We start from the raw sequence: 20,122 nt of genomic DNA, 5'->3' as shown, positions 1-20,122 counted from the left end.
ATGCTCTTCTTTAGCTGCATCAAAATGTTTGGCAGCTAGCAAACCAGTCTAAATGGATAATAATGAAAAATACGTTTTTCAAGATATTGTGAGGAAGACAAGATAACATCGACAAGCACAAAATCTACTTTGTTTTGTTGTCATGCCATGAACAAATGGTAGGAAATATCTTTTAGGTGACTAAAAACCACAGCAACACCTTATTACAAATGTGTCCCTTGGTGTTTTGTTTTCAGATATAAAAATGCTTGTTAACAGCTTAGTGTTGCCACAGAAGCAATGAATAACTCACACTTTGAAGAATAGCATTTTATGTCTTCTGGGATAACACCTCAGAGTGAATTTTTAAAGAAGAGGGTTACACAACTTTTAATACATATTCTTGCATTAACATTTGCTAAAAATAGTCAGTTTTTAATATCTCCTTCTTTGATAATCTGCATATCACTAATTTGATATTTCAAAAGTTCAAAAAAGCACACTCAATAAATCTGCATGCTTCTATGTGTTGCTCTGATGATGCATTACCCACGAATATGAAAGTAATTACATACTGACTGGCAGGAAGAGGCTTCTTAGGTTTGAGATCTATAAGCCATTTCTTAATTTTTTCATGGAAAATAACAGATGGAAAATGAACTATAAAAACATTTCCTCTCTTTTAATATCTTTCTTCATGAGAAAATAAGTGATAGGTTAGAGACAGTGAGTTTTCTAAATTATTACATGTTCAGTCTTTATGAAGCAATTTTGTCTGACAGTAACACCCACAGAAATATTATTTTCATGAAACCTGCACAATTTTACTGAACAAACATGAGAAGGCTGTTCTACTGCTTTAATCTCATGGCATATGTAACTTTCCTTGACAATTTGAAGATTTTGGGTTACTCTGTATTTAAATAACTTTAGCTGAATAGATTTACCTAATTATTTTAAAGTCTCATGAAAATGTGGGAGTTCGTGACCTCAGTCCTGTAAGGCACTCAGCACTCCCAGGAAGTCCCAGTGCTCTCAAATCCAAGTCAGCTTTGAAAGTTTTCATCATCACCAAGGAAAGATGCTACCCTCTCAAATGGAGACTAATTGGACAAAATTTCTCGAGGAATCTTTGTAAATATTTAAGACCAAGTATAGTTTTGTAATTCTCTTCACATGGAAGGTAAAATTACTTGCTAATAAGGCCTACCACTTTGCTTTGTATTGTGGTCTTGGTTGAGTTCTCTGGTGTACTGTTACATTTCTGGGGATTTCAATGTTCATGGATATAATTACATTTATATAGTGAGACTAGTGAGACCCCAGTAATTGTTCACTACAGCTTCTATAATTTCAAGTCATCAACCCAATCACTGTATGCAGATGAGACATGGCACTGATAGATACATACACTGTGTGGTTTTGGGCTTCAGCCATGGGATCAGATCTTAAATTTGTTCTCTGTTTCACCATATGTTTTAGATGACCTGATGCAAAGTATTGTCATTTCTTATCTAAACACCATATTCATGATATAATGAAATGTATTTTATTGACAGACCTAAATAGAAAATATGGAGAGCAGAGGAGAAAGATATACAGAGAGATTATTTTTAATTCTAAAAGAGGGAGATGAGAACCTCCCTCGACCTGCTGGCCATGCTCTTTTTAGTGCACCCCAGGATACTGTTGGCCTTCCTGTCCACAAGGGCACACTGCTGGCTCATGGCCAGCCTGCTGTCCATCAAGACACCCAGGTCCTTTTCCTCAGAGCTCCTCTCCAGCAGGTCAGCCCCTAACCTGTACTGATGCATGCAGTTATTCCTCCCCAGGTGAAGGACTCTACACCTGCTCTTGTTGAATCTCATCAAGTTCCTTTCCACCCAGCTCTCCATCATGTCCAGGTCTCGTTGAATGGCAAAATAAATTGAAAAATAGATTCCACATACCAATTAAAACTGGTTTTGCTAGGATAGAATTAATTTTCTTCCCAGTAGCTAGAAAGCACTGTGTTTTAGTTTCAGTGGGGGATTTGTTATGAGAAAAATGTTGATAAGGTACTAAAGTTATTAGTTGCTGCTGGAGCCCAAGGTCACCATGTTTGACTAGTTCACAAGTGCATTAGGACTGGGAGGGAGAAGCGTAGTAAATAGCAAAACCCAAAATTGGCATTTCAATATGCCAATGAGATATTCCATATCATATCATGTCATGTCAGTATATTAACCAGGGTTGACCAAGTTGACAAGTCATATTTTCAGACAGCATCAGATTTTCTTTAATAAAAGTTTAATGTAAAAAATAGGCCATTAAAACACTGTATCATAAGACCTCATGGGTATACTTCAAACTCTGATAAAGTACCAGCATTAGATACAAATTGTCATACTACATAATTTGAAAGCTTCCGATTCAGACAAAAGAGCAAAACAGAAGTATTAACATTTCCCAGCATTAGTATTTCTTGGTTAAGAAGGTGTTCTTTAATAGCTATCCTTTGAAAAACATGTAAAAATATCTTTTACATGTAAAAATGCTTTTTAATGCTGGTGTGTGAAAGCAGCATATAATGCTGTGTTTGAATGGCACACTAAATGCGAAGAACTTTCTCTCAGTACTGGTGTAACCTTAATAGTTGTTCATGTCAGCATCAAGGAAGACGGTCATTAAGATGACTGAAATATGAAAGACCATTATAGTCTTTTGAAGAATTAGGTAATGCAAGGGTGCAAATTTTGATTTAATTTCAATTTGCTCAGTAGTACTTGTGTAATATTTATTTTTAGGTCTTCTTAGATTCAGAGATCTCTTTAGGAGGTCCAGTCCGTAGGGGTCTCATGGTAGTGGCATGAATAGAGAGGAAAAGGGAAGAGAACTCCTTGCTAGTTATACCTTGGTATAGCTACATCAGAGAGTACACAGGAGTAGTAACTTAGCTTTACTCAAAGTTAGGAGATTCTGCCTTCCTTGATTTCCTAGTCACCAACAATAAACTTGTACAGAGTTAAAAATGCTGCTGGAAAAAAAAAATTAATTCAAATAGGTTTTCATTTTTTGATAAATTACTTAGAGGTCATTGAGATTAACCTAGCCTAATAATCTATGGAAAGCTATAAAAATGAGAAGGGTATGAATGTTCTTAAGTCACTTCCTGCCTGTGTTCTTTGAGAAAACAGAACATGCTTTGCCTTTCATTATTTTAGTCACCTTCCACTGTTACAATCAGATAACTCAGATTTTGGCTTTCTGATTCAAATTTGAAATCTATTTGGATTAGAAGATCTGAAAGTCAAAAGTTCTGAATTCCTTCCTTTATTTTTGACCAGCTACAATAATGTCTATAACAGAATTATCCTGGTTCCATTGTAATCTTGTTTACATTTTCACGTAAATTTCATATCTTGGCTGCTTGAAAACACTTTATACAATGAGAAATTTTAAAATTTCTTCAATCTCTACTCATAATAAAGATATTCAGGCCTCTTGACGTACAAGAAGCTGACACGTTGCTAGATTTGCTACAGCTTCCTTGACTTAAAGATGCAGGAGTGATCATCCATTCATCTGTCAAGGCTGTGTGCCTAACATTGGACTGAGCCAAGCAAGATATTGGCAAAATAATATTTTTTCATGTTATGTAGTATTTCCTAGAAATAAATCATTTTAACATTGTATTTCAATGAGTGGTAGCATCTTCCATAATTTTACAAAAGACGTTCTATGGATGAGATAAATGTTTATTTTAAAGTCCCCAAGTAATTTGGGACTATATTTATAGTTTGAACCTTATTAAATGCATATGAAATTCTCTTAACATGAAAAGTGCTATGCAAGAGATAATCTTGTTAGTACAAGCTTTACTTCTTCTGTGACAAAAGCAGCAGTGACAAAATAGTATTTAGTACTGAATATAACTACATAATTTAAATATACAGTTCATATGAGACACACTGTCATGAAACTTAGGAAAGTACCTTTCTGAAAAGCTAATTTTAATTAAGCTTTGCACCCATCAAGCTTTCATATCTACCTTTTACATAGATATATTCAGTACCCATATGCCTTACAACCATTGGGTTTTGCCCCACCATGTATAAAATTCATGATAAGCCATCTGTTATGAATATCACCATGTATACAATTCATGGTGATATTCATAACAGATGGCCTTTTATTTATTATTTCTGTTATGATTTATTAATATGCTTCTTTTCTATGTTTCTAGTTCTTTGGTTTTTACTGTATGTATTTGCATTCTTTAATAAATTTACATTGAAAATACCTCAAAATGAAATTTATGAATATGCATGTCTTAATATGGGTCTCTCAGAGTCACTCGAAACAGTACATTATAAGAAATAGATGAACAGCCTCTACCATCACCTCAGCATGGTACTTAATGGCTGCTTGAAGGTACCATAGAATCTTTTGGATGGGTCAATCATTTCTTTCTTCATAGTTCAAAGGAGAAGAGTGGTCGTAAACCCTGGTGTTCTCACAACATTTTCAGAGTAGAACTTCACTGAATGATAAGTGCCACTTAAGATTACTAAGGATAGGATCTAAGGTTTCTACACTTGCAGTTGGAAAGTCAGACAGAAAGGAGTGTGCTGACCCTTATAATCTTATAAGATTATGTTTGAAGAGCATGAAATTCCTCAGTCTTGAACAAGTTGAAATCTCAAGTCCCAAACTACTTACTGCTGAAAAACAAGCAAATAAAAGGAGACAATCTTGCTGACAAGGCATTTCTCCGTCCAGTCATCATTTCATTTCAATATCATTATTCATTTTAATTACCTTTTGAAAGGTCTGATTTTCTAAACAGCATTGTTTCTAATTAGCAGGGGATAAGGAATAAGTGGAAGTAACTAGTGGAAAATGGTATAAGATTTCTTGAATGTGTCTTTAGCCCAAATAGGTAGAAACTGAAGGTTGTCACCATTTGATGTCTGTTCATTGGTCTGTGTAAAATGAAGTAGTGATCTGAGTCCCATAGGATTTGGAGTGCACTTGCAGCTCAGAAGGCAATAATTAACATCATTGCTGACAGTCTCTATAACTACACCAAGCACTGAATAGAAACGAAAACATCATTTGCCTTCTTATCCTTAAAGGTTTTGTTCCATCATGTCAGGGTTCAATCAGACTGGAGGAGCAGCCAGAGGAAATTTATTTTATCTGGTGCCCACACTATGCTTGTTCTTTGCAACAAAGCAAACATTTCAGCTTCTAGAGCCAGCAAATCAAGCAGTGCATACAAACATAATCCCTTCCAAATAAAATTGAAATCCAACTTTGATAACACCAACAGATAAAAAATCCACACTTGTAAAGGAATTATAGCAAGCTTTAGGCATTTACAAAAATAGAGGTGAAGCAAAAGGCAACACTTTTGTGGTACCCTTTTTTGTCACACATTTAGCTGTACTAGAACTATAGCCTCAGTGAAATTTGTCCCTGCAGGAAAGTTTTCCACACCACAAAACTCAAAGTGGAGATAGCTATCAAGGACCCTCAGAGATTTTTCTCTAACTTTTTTATTTCTCATTAACTAAATATTTTCTAATGAGTGTAGACTCTGGTAGTGAATTTAAGCTGATTATATTATTTGGGAGAAAAACACTGCATCACTGCAAGAAAAGTCATTCACTGGCCAGGAACAGGTTGGCAAGGTTACCATGTGGTAGATAAATGAATTTGATTACATGCTTAATTATGCAGATTTTATGGACCAGATATGCCACTTAATGGTTGCCACAGGGAACAAGAATCAACCTCCTGTGTAAAATTGTCAATGAATTTATTTGATCTGGCAAAGATAATGAATTTTAAAGAACTTCAGTTTGCCAAAAAAACCCATGTAATTTAAGCTTAATCCTCAACACTTCAATGAAGTACTTTTTAAGTTTCTGTGTATTTGCTAAGTTTACTGAAAGTACGAAGATACACTGCCTGATGATTGACATGGTATATTTCTTATTCTAGGTTCTATCCTTAGGGGCTGATGTTCTACCAGAATATAAACTCCAGACACCTCGCATCAACAAGTTTACTATATTGCACTATAGTCCTTTCAAAGCTGTCTGGGACTGGCTCATTTTGTTGCTGGTAATATACACTGCCATATTCACCCCTTACTCTGCTGCATTCCTTCTGAATGATAGTGAGGAACGGAAGAGGAGAGAGTGTGGATATTCTTGCAGCCCACTGAATGTTGTAGACTTAATTGTGGATATTATGTTTATCATTGACATTCTAATAAACTTCAGAACAACATATGTAAACCAGAATGAAGAAGTGGTAAGTGATCCAGCAAAAATAGCAATTCACTACTTCAAAGGCTGGTTCCTAATTGACATGGTTGCTGCAATACCTTTTGACCTGCTGATTTTTGGCTCTGGCTCTGAAGAGGTAAGCTTAAATTAATAAGAAATCTGAAATCCTAAGTTTTGACTTTACTACAATAATCTGTATATCCTGATATATTTTTTGCTTGTCAGTCAATAGACTCTTTAGGAGTTCCAGCCCATCTCTTTAAGTTAAACTAAAATTAAATCTTCCTTAGTTGAATAATGTAGAATATTAGCTTTCATTGACAGAACAAGTTGAATGATACAGCTAGTATTTTTCAATTATACCATATTTGATGCTATCTTTACAAATAATGAAATAAATATATAATGTATGAAGGATTTATTCAAATACTTTTATTTAAGAACTGTTCCTTTCATTTGCTGCTTGCTTTGTAAAATCTGTTCATAATGCATAAATGTTGTGTTGTCATTAAAACATTGTAAATGTTCTCTGTTCAAAGTCTTTAGATCAGATGTTTACTCAGTGTAAAACAGACTAGTTGTAGTTTAAACTATACCAGTTAACAAAAAATTTGTCTGTTTTCTATGTTATCAAGAATATGGACTACCAAAAGAAAAAAAAAGATTCTGTGGGTTTAACTTTGCCAGACATTCCTAAAGTCCTCACCCTGTCTGTGCAATAGGTTTAAAAAGTGTTCAATACGTGCACCCAAAAAAACCCAGCAAACCAAACAAAATATGACCCATTCACTTTTCAAAGGACATAAATCCATTTCTTAAAATTACCAGTTTGCATGTATTGACATAAGGGAAATGGACAGTTTTGTCAACTATGTGTGCATCTCATTAACTGAGAAGAGGAAGGTGAAAACTACAAATTAATCAGCAACTTTTAACATTAATTTTGCTGATCTGACTGTATGCCTCCATGTCACAATAGAGGATGCTAAAACATTGTCATTTTAAAATTTATTCCTTTTTATTAAATTCATTTGCTATGACAGCAAATATTTTTATGTCCACCCCAAAAGCCTGATCTGAATTCTGATCATACCCTAGCTATCCTCTCAAATTACATGTAAACTTAATTAAGTAAGCCTTTAAGGGTCAGTGTAAAACAACTGGCACATACATGCATCTTGAAAGTCTCATGAGTATATTCAGTCTTAAAAATTTCAGAAGTAGGATGAATATCAGTTATGCTTTTCTTAAATTCATTTTCTTAAATTTTATATAATGAAAATGTTTTCCTGTCTTCTGTACTTCTGAAAAACTATTACAATAATGTGGTCTAATTCAGCAGTAATAGAAATCAATAGTAACATTCCTAATCAATAGTGATATTCCTACTAATTTGAACATGAGCATAAACACTCAAGGTAAATGAGGAATCTGCAGAAACATGTAGCAATAGCATGCAGTAGAAATAAATCTTGTAATAAGAGAGAGTGTAACGTAAAGGACAGAGGGAACATGTTAACAGTCCTCTTACTGAAAAAGAACTTTTTTATTCAGAAGATGACTAAAAAGCTCAGATATACAAAAGAAACTTTGCCTACCTTTTGCATTTATTATCTGTGGTAGGTCTCTAGTCTTTCTGCAATTTTTTTTCTGTGGTTTTAATAGCACAGACGTATGAAAGACAAACATTTTGACAATGGCATTACTTCTAACTTGGACCACATCATTCCCCTTCAGGTATGTGCTTCCCTTTCTGATCACTGATCACTCAACACTGCCAAAAATTATGTTCAGTGATTGGAAATGTGGAACATCAAGTATTACAACAGGGACCAATCCCAAAGTTCAGTGAAGGAGTGTTCTTTGGATTTGACCCTGAACATCATTCTTCCACTCCTCCCCTGTTAGAAATGTCCTTCAGAGTAAAGTGCCAGGTGCTAAAGCGATACCAAAGGGATAACTTTAACACAAGATAATGTTATAGATTACTAGCAAACAAGTGCATTCTGGCAGGTGAGTACACAAGTGCAAAAACTTGGAACAGACATTATTGGACTATGCAATCACTTTTTCAGTATTGCAGATATAAGTAATACTTTATTCCCTCAAAACCTAGTGACTGAACAATTTCGTTACCTGGTAAAACTGGTTTGTTTACCTAAGCAGCAATGAAACTACACAGATTATGACCAGTTCATCATGCCATTGTGACTTCTTTCTCTCATTCATGGTATCGAATATGTCAATCACTTTTTCTAAGCAGCTATTTACTGTAGTTCTGCTTCCTACATTGCTAACTGTAATATTTCCCAAATGATCCCTTTTGATAGTTTAGCAAGAGGAAGCAAATGTAAAACTGTTGGAATGAAGTATTTTTCATTTAATAGATTTTTTTTCAGTCATAAGGGTTATCTTTTTTTATTAAATAGCTCTTTTTTTGATATCTAGAGATTCTTCAAATAAGATCCCCTACAAACAATTGTATTGAACAGCCTTTTTATTAAACAACATAAGCTCAAATGAGAGCTCCATATGTGCTTATCCACTTTTAAAACACTTTGATATCAAACCAAGTCTAGAAAGGACAGGAGATAATAATTCGAATAACGCATGCAGCACTATTTGAATGCTTCAATTTGAGCCATACTTTGTTAGCCACAGGAAAGCAACAGAGTAAAACAGTTAACTTTCCAATTTCTAAAATATGGAACTAATGTTTTTGGGGTTTTTTTTAATTCTGTTTAAGTAGACTCAACACAGAATGATTATGTCTGATAGTAAACCATTCTCCCTTTTGTGTGTATTTTAAATGTTAAGTGACATCCCTGATACTTGGACAGATGAAAATGATTAGTAGACAGACTTTTTAATTTCTGTTCTTTGGGTAGTTTATTTTTAATCATTCTGATCAGCTGGGGAGTCTGGATTTGATTTTAAACAAATAATAGTTGCAGTGGCGAAGCTCCTTAAAGCACAAACATAGATGATGTGCATATACAAGTGAAATGCTGATTAAGATTAATAGCTATTTTTAGTTATATCCATTTAAAATAATGCCCTTTTTAATGTGTTGATCAGCTTTTCACTTCAAAGACAGCTACATTGTAGGAAAAAATCAGATGGATATATAGATAACCAGAGTTTCTTCCCTTTCATCTAGAACCTACTGCAATAAAATATACAGACAAGTGATGGTAACAACTTCAGCAAGAAAAAATTCGTATTTATAGTTTTATTAAATTGAGGCCAGAGACAACACTCAGCTGAAATACACAGAAAACCCTGAAGGCTTTTGCTTTTGCAAATTTAAATAAAAATAAATACATCATGATGTATATATCCAGAATACTCTCAAAATGTAAGAGTGAATATGCCTTCTATTCATAGCAATAAATCAAGAAAATAGATGAGTTTTGGCTAAAATGAAGACATATAAATCAAAGTACTCTTGTTCTTCTCTCAGTTTTGGTGTCTTCACTCCATTACACAATCTATCTATTAAAGCAAACTGAAAAGAAGAATCCCACATTTCTAGAATTAGAGATTGAACCTCATAGTCCTGACTGCATCTCCACTGATAGAATCAGTACTGTACCCTCTTCCAAATTAAAATATATTTGAAAATCAGGCTCAGAAAACATCTCAGGAAGAGAGTAATAGAGTTTCCTGCTCTCAGTTCAGCAGTTTACTTGTAAAACCTATTCCAATGAATTTGAAGTCTTTTACACTGAAGGCTACATGGTTGATTGTACAGGCATTCTGCCTCTGCACTAGCCACTCTCTGAAGCGAGTACAATACAGGATGATGCAGCATTAGGATAGAGTCTCTGGAAATTATTTAGGGGGCTGGCTAATATCAGAGAAGTATTTAGTATGAACTTTTTCTTCCCTTGATTGTTTTTATCTTCAAAAAACAAAGAGAAACTCCAGCACTGCTTGAGCAGGAAGCTATTCATAGACCATTTTGGCAGTCCTTTATCAACAGCAGCTGAAGTACCAGTACCCTGCTATAAATAAGAAGTTTTGTTTAGTTGAAATATTTTTGTTTAATTGCTATTTGTACTAACATTTTCAGTATCATGATGCATACAGCATAAAGACCTCCAACAATGTCATAGTGCTCAGAAGAGGCTATTAAGGTAATGGAGCATAGGCTGAAAGGCCGAATTCTGGCATATATTAGAGATTTTTCCAAGAGAGAGAAGAGTTAATTATGCTTGATGCTATAGTACTCATATTTACCAGATTTATTTACAGGCTGCATAAAAGGTAGAAGTTTGATGATGGTTTTACCATGAAATGTAAGTGATAGGAAATTATTGAGAAACTGAGGACCTTACAATACCAGAAACCTGGAAAGGACACTAGCAGATTAAATATACCGTATTTGATTCTCTCTTTACAAGTAACAAAATAAATATATAATGTATGAAGGATTTGTTCAGATGCTTTTATTTAAGAACTGTTCCTTTCATTTGCTGCTTGCTTTGTAAAATCTGTTCATAATGCATAAATGTTGTGTTGTCATTAAAACATTGTAAATGTTCTCTGTTCAAAATCTTTAGATCAGATGTTTACTCAGTGTAAAACAGACTAGTTGTAGTTTAAACTATACCAGTTAACAAAAAGATTTGGCTATTTTCTATGTTATCAAGAATATGGACTACCAAAAGAAAGAAAAAAAGATCCTATGGCAAAACATAATGAATCTAATGGATCATTTAAGTCCATTAGGGTGGGTTGAAGAGTCCAGATCACCAATAATATTCAAAATGAAGAGTATTCAGCAGATAATGACAACTTCAATATATTTTAATTGAAAATGTGCATTTCTTATTGTTTTCTTTACTGTTTTCATAATAAGTTTGATAGTTTAAAGAAAATTAAATTAATATCACATTGAAATGGGTTAATCTACTGGTTTTGTAAATTTCCCAAAATAATGGAATTTGCATTACTTTATTCATGCTGAATATTCATGAGAGTACATTTGCTAATAGAGAAGATCCATTTCTGTTTGTATCTTATTTTTACAGACAACAACATTGATAGGTCTTCTGAAGACAGCTAGACTGCTGCGTTTGGTGAGAGTAGCACGGAAATTGGACAGATACTCAGAATATGGTGCTGCAGTTCTGATGCTCCTCATGTGCATATTTGCACTAATTGCACACTGGCTTGCTTGCATTTGGTATGCCATTGGAAACGTAGAAAGACCTTACTTGGCTCACAAGATTGGCTGGTTGGATTCTTTAGGAGAACAACTAGGAAAGCATTACAATAAGAGTGATGCAAGCTCTGGACCATCCATCAAGGACAAGTATGTTACAGCACTTTATTTTACCTTCAGCAGTCTGACAAGTGTAGGATTTGGAAATGTGTCTCCGAACACCAACTCAGAGAAAATCTTTTCCATCTGTGTCATGTTGATTGGCTGTAAGTAATTTTATCTTATTAATATTTTTTTTCTCATTGTTTGAGCAAATGACCTAAACAGTCATTAACAGTCTAAGCTAATAAGATTATAAGCATGCAGCTAGAAGGGCAAAAACCCAGGGAAAACAGTGGTTTATGCTAAAATATGTTGTGACTCATACTCAGGAAGTAGTCAAGTTGCTCAACTACTCAAAATCTGTTATCCAGACTCTCAAAAGTTCTGTGTTGTGTATCAGTATCTGTAAGCAAATCTTGTATAAGGTAGGAAGCTGAGTTTTGAGTGGATTTAGTAAAATACAACTCATCATTTTTTGGATAATCATAACTATATTATATTTGTTGATTTAAACCCTGAACCTACAAATATATGTGTACCTTCTAAACTCTGCCCTTTGTTCTTAACTTGTGATTAACCTTAGTTCCTCATTCTTAGTTCTACCAAAATCCATAAAATTAGATGAACTTAACTTAGGGACCAAATTCAAGACTACAGATCTCCAAAGATAGATATTACCAACTTGCTTACAATTTAATTTTTAAGCCTTATATGCTAACTGAGTTGGTACTGATACAATCAAATCAATAAAAAGCTTCAGGTAAATCAATTCCACATCTTTGAAAATGTTACCAGTCTCATCTGAGCTGTTTTACATACAAAGTACATTATAAGGATTGCTGCATCATCTGTGAAACCAAATTATATGACTTAAGTAAGTTTTGTTTCTATTTAATCCAGCATTAATGTATGCTAGTATTTTTGGAAATGTATCTGCAATAATCCAAAGACTCTACTCGGGAACTGCACGGTATCACATGCAGATGCTGCGAGTAAAGGAGTTTATACGCTTTCATCAAATTCCCAACCCTCTGCGGCAGCGACTTGAGGAATACTTCCAGCATGCATGGACATACACTAATGGCATTGACATGAACATGGTATGCTTTTCTGTTTTGTAGGCACAGTTGCTGAGGAATAGATAAACGCATGAGAATTCAGAAAGACATTGTAAGTCTTCATTATTTATGAGCTTAGGAAGGTGGATATATAGCAATTATTGAAAACCAAGCCATTATAAGGTTGATATCCAAATATTTAACTGCCTAGATTATTACAAACTATATCCGAAATCCGAGCTCTCACTGTGCATAGGAAAGCTTGAGAACTGCAGTTGACTGTTATAAGTTTAAGGGAAAAAAATCATATGTTTCTTATTTCAGATATAGCTGTTCTAGAATTTTGTTTGTTCTTTGGCCTGATTTTCCACTTCCAGTATAAAACAAGAGTACCTGTGTTGGTATCTATACAGTTACTCTTCTATAAAAATCTATGGAGATAAATTCTTTTTCAGAATCCTATCGTGTAATCTAGATCAGTTATACTGGGGATGGGTAGAAGAGAGGAGCAGGCAGGTGTATTAGCTGCTTTTTTCAGAGTAAAATTTTCTAATCATATGAAAGTCTGAGCAGTAGTTTGCTTGCATTCACATCCACATAATTCTGCACTGAAAGCCAACACAGTATTACTAACCATTTAGCAATCCAGAGAATCTTATTTATAGGAAGTGGCAAGGTACAACGCTTATATTTTCTGTTCCTGATAAAACTGTAAAAACTCCTTATAGAAAAATGTATTATGCGGCCAGCAAAAAAAAGAATAACAATCTGCTAATGAGCAAAAGTAAACATCTATATTTCTGGCTTATTTTCTGGAGACAGCAACATTTTTTTCTGAAAAGTTGACATAGGTTTGAAGACACTGAGATCATTGTGCATTTTCAGGATCTGTGAATCTGTGTCTCTAAGGGGATGCTTTCCATAGCTATTCTGAGTTATAGGGACTTTGCAGAGCTCTCAATAAAGTTGGCAAGAGCAAGAAAATCTATATATTTTTGTAACAATTTAATGAGAAATCATCCTCCAAAATTTTAACATAAATTCAAACAGCTTCCATGTGGTATCTATACATACATTTGTGAATGATTGTCAGTGGTACACTTTTATGGAGTAAGCAGAAACAATGGTCTTGATTAAAAGCTTTTATAAAGCTGAATCACTGACAGCTTGACTTTATGGTTACCATTAAGTAAAGCAGATCTAAAGTAAGACAGCAAATTAAATATAATGCGCTCCACTTCCGACTTCCACGAGTGTCCCTTCCAGAGGGATATTATGCCCAACCCAGGACAAGGATACTTGTATAAACCTCTGCCAGGGACTGCTGCAGTAGAAGGCAGCATCAGTAGCTTATCCTGCATGGCACTGAATAGCCCTAATTCTCTCTGATGGCAAAGGGAATGTGGAGTACTCAGCACTTTGCAGGATCAGGCCCTTAAATTGCAGGTGGGTGCAGCCTAAGCCTAAAGTAGCTCATTTAATTATTTCTGAAGATATTACAAAGTCATGTACACCTTAACTGATTCCTTACCACTAATGGATGTACTAAGAACACCTGTTTCACATGAAATAATAACTAAAACTGGATGTTGTCAGGTTAAACTTTGCATAATGCAGGAACTGATGTACTGAAATTAGTCTTGGATTTATCATTAATGTGAAATACTAACTAAATGGATTAAACAGCTCATATTCTGCAATACAATTGTGAGGCAGTATGAAGGCTTTGTTTTAAATAAAATGTGAAAAAAAAATCAAATTTAGTATCTCGTTTTGTTATATTTTATTTCTTATTCTGTTCACAATTCTATCCCTCAAGTTTTATGGCAGTCACTTAGTTTTCTTTAAAAGTGAGTTTGAAAATATTACACTTAGTGCAAGGATAATATAAGAATTGTGTGATTTATGTTGTACTTATGAAAGATTTATCTCTTTCCTGTCTGCTTCATACCTAAATACATGGAATAACACCACCCACTGGTAAGAGCAGGAGGTATTTATATCAAATTCAATTCCAGTATAAAGTGTGGAGAATATCCATGTTATCTGTCGGGTTTGGAGCTTGTTCAATGCTTTCTAATTTTAATTGTAACTTTTTGCATGATGAAGGGGTAGATAGCAAAGGGAAATAATCCAAGTAGAATCAGATGTGGGGCAAAATGGTTACTAAAACTCAGACATTAAGAAATACTAATCTAACCACATTTATTAATCACTATTTTACCCCACAACTCAAACCATGCTTCTCTGCCCAAAAAAGGTCATGTGCATATTGGTTTGCATTAGATAGTTGCTCTGTAGGAATGTCACTGACCAAGTTGCCATGCTGATCATTTTGCATTTTCCTTTGTGTGAATGCTCTTGGTTCAAACCATATATGCATGTTAGCACAAGCATCAATGAAGTTTTCTTGGCTATAAGCCATGTGCATATGAGATGTACTTGCATGTAGTATTAACTTAATTTTGCATGAAATATTTGCATTTACACATCAAAGGGCTGATACTGTCCTCAGACAAATGTGTTTTACTCCTGTCAATATTAACTAGGAGTTTTCTGCAAATATCTGAAGGTAGAATTTGATCCAATGTCTTTCATTTCATGACTGAAAACTGAATAAAATTCAAAAATTCAGTCCTCTTTCTCCTTTGAAATATGAAATGCATGAATAATTTACATTAGATATATATATGCATATACAATGTATACATATATATATATATAAAGTACTAGATAATATGTTTCAAAAGACACTTTAAATTATCATCAGTAATATACTTAAGAATTCAGGAAAAGTGAAAAAAAAGCCCCAACTTTTAACCTCAGGGATAATACTGCACTAAGACTAAATAAACTTGATTTCCTTAAAAAAAAATCCTGCAGTTTATATTGAAATCCAGTGGATAATATTTTATGCTTATTTGAAATAGCTAAATTTAAAATTAGCTTTAAAGATCTGCTGGTGAAATATGCTGAGAACATTGTTTATTTGTTCATTTGTTCCCCTCTGCTTCATTTCTACATCTCTTTGATTATGTTCCATTGCATAATGTATTTTGACAAAAACAGTTCCACATAATTATGCATGGACTGGATAAACAGGATTTGGGATTTATTTTAATCTGGATAAAAATCTTGAGTCTATAGAATAAGCATAATTTAAATCTTATCCCTGTGGTATACACTGACAAAGTTAAATTACAAAAAACTTATTTACTGTGTATATTGTTTCATGAAAGAGGTCACCAGTCCCAAAGATTCAAATATATTATTTTTGATTTTTAAATGATCCTGTTCCATTTTTCCTAAACTCTCTTTGCCTTATTCCCGCCCCCCCCTCCCCCCTTCATTCCAACGTTATCAGTCCAGCACTGATAATAGCATGCCTGTGATGCTTATCCTAAAAAGATGACATATTTAGTGTTTGAGATCTTTTTTTAAGTTATGCATGCATTTTTTACAATCTTCCCCCTTCTTCTTTCCATGGATCTTCTGTGCATCTGAATAGCTGTATTGGTTTATTTTACTTTTAACTTGAGTTCATAGAAGTAAATAAGTGTGACAAGTTTTGGAAAGTGTTTAGCCAAATGTACACTTCAGTTAAAATTTTGCATGTGGGACGATTCCTTCTTATTTTGGGTTTTACCCAGTACTATGACAGGAGAGAGCAAGTCAGAATTTTTCTATATAAATTTATAGAACCTTCTCCTGCAAACAACCACGCAAGTGGGTGATTTTACACCTGTGATAAGTTGTCTTGGCCAGAATGATCATACAAGTACAGGAGAGCACACACCTGTCTTGAAGGTTCAGAACCAGCAATGCTACTATATCAAACAAAGGTCAGGTTCATCATTGCTTTGGTAAGGGTTCTTTTGTGAGAAATTGGCCACTGGTCACTGGATAACATAACTACATTTGTAATCCTTGCTTTTCCTCTCACTATGGACACTTCTCATGACCAAAACAATTCTACCAATAGAACTATTGACCATAATATTCTTTGAATGAGAAAATTAGAAAAGTAAATTAAAATTTCACAAGTAGCAAGGAGAATTTCCTTATACCATCAGAAGGGTAATCCGAATTAGAAGTGTTTGAAACAAAAACTGGTAGTAAGTGGTTAAACAGAGATAATATGTAATCATAGTGGAAAGTGTTTATATGTCATAATGGAAGTCATAAGACGTTTAACCCTATCAGAAAGTATCTCAGATATGATTAGCTGTAAATCTGTTCTTTCATTTTCTGTAACCAGACCACCTCATAGGAAAAAAAAAAAAATACTTTTAAGAATGTCAATCTATTTGCAAGGTGATCCTTCTCACTGCATTGTATTTTGTGGTCTAATGTTTCAAAAACAAGAGCAATTAACAATTTTACAACTATCATTATATTTTTGAAAGACATGGATCTGGTCAGGTTCCATCCTCTACAGACATTAAACTTTTCTGTTGATGAGGAAGTCAACAGTCTAAGAAACAAAAATCGTATTCTGTCCTTCTCACTCAGCAATGCAACATATATGAGATCACTTTTCAAAGGTACTCAGAAACAGTAATAAGATTATAGATGAAGAATGATCCACTGCAGCTCCAGTAATTTCAACATAAAAATGTAACACAAATCTGTGTCATGGCAATGACTGAAAGTAAAAGATCTTAATTCTTAATAAGGGTTTCAGAATTCAAATCTCATTGAAAGGTGGATTAGCTCATCATCACACACTGCTACTCTTTCCTTTCTCCTGTTGCAAGGACCTCCTTCATATCCTGCCAAAAAAACACCAAACAAAAAAATCTGACTCTGCAAAAATTTCCTGTATGGAAACGAGAAATCATCAGGAATAATTCTTATTCCATTTGGAGCCCAAGAGCTGCTGGAGCAGAATTATCACCACCTGTGACTTTGTTCATTCTTTTCTAAATGGTGAAAGCCCTTGGAAATGTTTTGGCCTTCTGCTTATAGAAGTAGTTCATTTATGTAATTAACTATCACAGGTATAGTAAAGTCTAAATTGTTTCCAGAAGTAGAACTAGGCTGAATTACAGAAAGGTTTAGCCTAGATGAAGATGTTATTAAAATCTGAAAGTCAAATATTTGTACAGAACTAAATCCCACACTACTCTTTCCATCACAGGGAACAGCTAGCTGGGGACAGAGATCCTAATTCAAAATCCATGTAGTGTGATTTGTGCAGCTAAAAAGTATTCAAGGAGTGCTAAATTTTGGTGGCAGATAGATAAAAATTTAAGACATAGGTTGTTTCAAGAAATATATTAATTACTATTTATTAATTTCACTCATTCTTGCAGAACAAACTAAGACAGAAAAAATATTAATTTTGAATATAAATCCCCACTAGAGTGAACTCTCCAAGACATGGGTTTTGCTCCCTGTAATTAGTTCAAATTTTATTATTCAAATTGTTCAAGAACTTTATTCAGCATTTAGTGATGCCAATGCCAACATATCCTGAGATGTTTATTATGCAGATGAGATCCAAATAGAAATTAAATATGTGTAGTCTAAGACACAAAGTCTATTTATTCCAGTCTCTTTGTATCTTCAGCTGTTCAAATTTCTTGCTGGCTATACTTTTTGCAAAGATTAGTTTTTCAAACCATTTCACAAGGAGACATCAAGACAGATAATGTGGTGAAGGAACAGAATTTCTCTTTCAGTTTATGCCAGCTTAAACTGTAAAATGACCTCGAGAGTCTACCTTTACCTTTCCCTTTATATGCTTGATACTTGCCACTCATAAATAAGTCTGACTCTGATTCTAGGACAAGAAAGCTTTAGTCAAAATTAGTTTCAACACACCCCAAACACACAAGAGCTCCCTTGTGCTCTCTTCAGCTGCTGCCTGGCATTTAATGTTTGATTCCACCTACATTTCAGCAGAGAAAATGTATGACAGAAGATTATATGCAGAATTAAAGGAATATCTTTGCCAGACTGCAGGGACTGGAGCACCTCTCATACTAGGAAAGGCTGAGAGAGCTGGGACTGTTCAGCCTGGAGAAGTGAAGGCTCACGGGGGATCTCATCAATGTGAAGAAAAATCTGAAGGTTTTTTGTGAAGGAGATGAAACCAGGCTCTTTTCAGTGGTGCCCAGTCACAGGACCACAGGCAATGGGCACAAACTGAAACAGGAGGTTCCACCCAAACATCAGGAAACACTTTTTTACTGCGAGGATGACTGAGCACTGGCACAAGTTGCCCAGAGAGGTTGTGGAGTCTCTGTCCTTGGAGGTATTCAAAAGCCATCTGGACATCGGCCTAGAGTACCAGCTCTGGGTAGCCCTGCTTGAGCAGGGAGGTTGGACAAGATGACCTCCAGAGATCTCTTCCAATCTTAACAATTCTGTGATTCTGTTGGTATAGAGTGTGATGATATTTCCATATTGAATGACAATTATTGTAGCTAATATCTTGATCTGATTCAGCTTGAATGCTTTCTAAATATTTGCTGTGGTACAGATGTCAATACCTGTTCCAGAACTGAGGAGATAAAATCTAAAAATTGTCATGGATCTTATCATTTATCCAAACGAAGTTATCATTACCCCAAACATTTGATAGTTGTTTGAATTTAGGCCATACAGATGTCTCCAATTCTCATGTCACAAAGGTGTCTGATACATGTTTGAGTGATACCTTGTTGACATTTTGAAAAAGGGAAGTGAATAAAGCTGGACCTCCTCTCCATTTATAAAAGACCACATTCTTCAAGGCAATATGAATCGTGTCCCTACTATTCTCACTCATTCCTTCATCAGTCTCAACCACTTATTCCACATAAAATGTTTTATTTCTCTCCGAATGACACTTTCGTCCTCTCTAACCATGCCAAGTAGTTAAGCCAATGTTATTTGACATAGAATAAGTTTTATTCCAGACAGGAAGAGGTGACTGAACTTGGACTCGATAACTTTCAAGGAGAGACAACCGGAGCCTATGGTCACATGGTCACAGCATCATAACTGGTTTTCTTTTCTTCTCTTTTTTTTTTTTTTTGAGGTTGAGGCTGATTTTATAAGGTTCATGTCTCTTGAATCATACATGAATTCTGATTCTAACTATGATTCTAACCATGAGAATATGAGGTTTTTCTTACCAGGGCCTTGTGGAATCACTATTGAGGAGATATTGAGTGTAGCAATAGAAACATGTCAGGAAAGAAGGGAGCAATTGAAACCCAAACCTCTATTCAAATGATCTATTAATTTTGGATTTGTCATTGGGGTTAATGCTACTTAAAGAGCAATTCTAGCTTTATCATTTTCAAATTTTTGTTTTGAAAATTATTTTATTTTCACATCACCTGCATTCACATAATTTCAAGGATATGCTGGTTTTTAGTTGTTTAGAAAAGTGTATTTTGAATTTTTGCTATCCCATTGGAGTGTGACTAAAATGTGTTTAAAGACTCCAAAAGCTCACAACAAATGAAAAGAAATGGAATGCAATATTTAGAGTTTCATTATTTTTAACCTAATCACATTATTTTGAAGACTATGTGGATGAT

At 34.4% G+C, this 20,122-nt stretch overlaps 1 protein-coding gene across 1 annotated transcript in view; it reads left to right on the top strand.

Moving 5' to 3' along the window:
* Window positions 1-5,967: 5,967 nt before the first annotated feature.
* KCNH7 (potassium voltage-gated channel subfamily H member 7) overlaps window positions 5,968-20,122 on the top strand; it is a gene marked incomplete at its 5' end in the record, with an annotated part of 45,944 nt that continues 31,789 nt past the window's right edge. The window contains 3 exons of the mRNA XM_010167979.1: window positions 5,968-6,393; window positions 11,294-11,693; window positions 12,430-12,629. Coding sequence (XP_010166281.1) covers window positions 5,968-6,393; window positions 11,294-11,693; window positions 12,430-12,629 — 1,026 coding nt within the window. The remainder of the gene's footprint in view (window positions 6,394-11,293; window positions 11,694-12,429; window positions 12,630-20,122) is intronic.

This window comes from Antrostomus carolinensis, unplaced genomic scaffold, assembly GCF_000700745.2.
Source record: "Antrostomus carolinensis isolate BGI_N321 unplaced genomic scaffold, ASM70074v2 scaffold4955, whole genome shotgun sequence".
NCBI classification, from domain to species: Eukaryota; Metazoa; Chordata; class Aves; order Caprimulgiformes; family Caprimulgidae; genus Antrostomus; species Antrostomus carolinensis.
The sequence above is the reverse complement of the archived record's forward strand: the minus strand, read 5'-3'. Positions and strand labels throughout refer to the sequence as shown.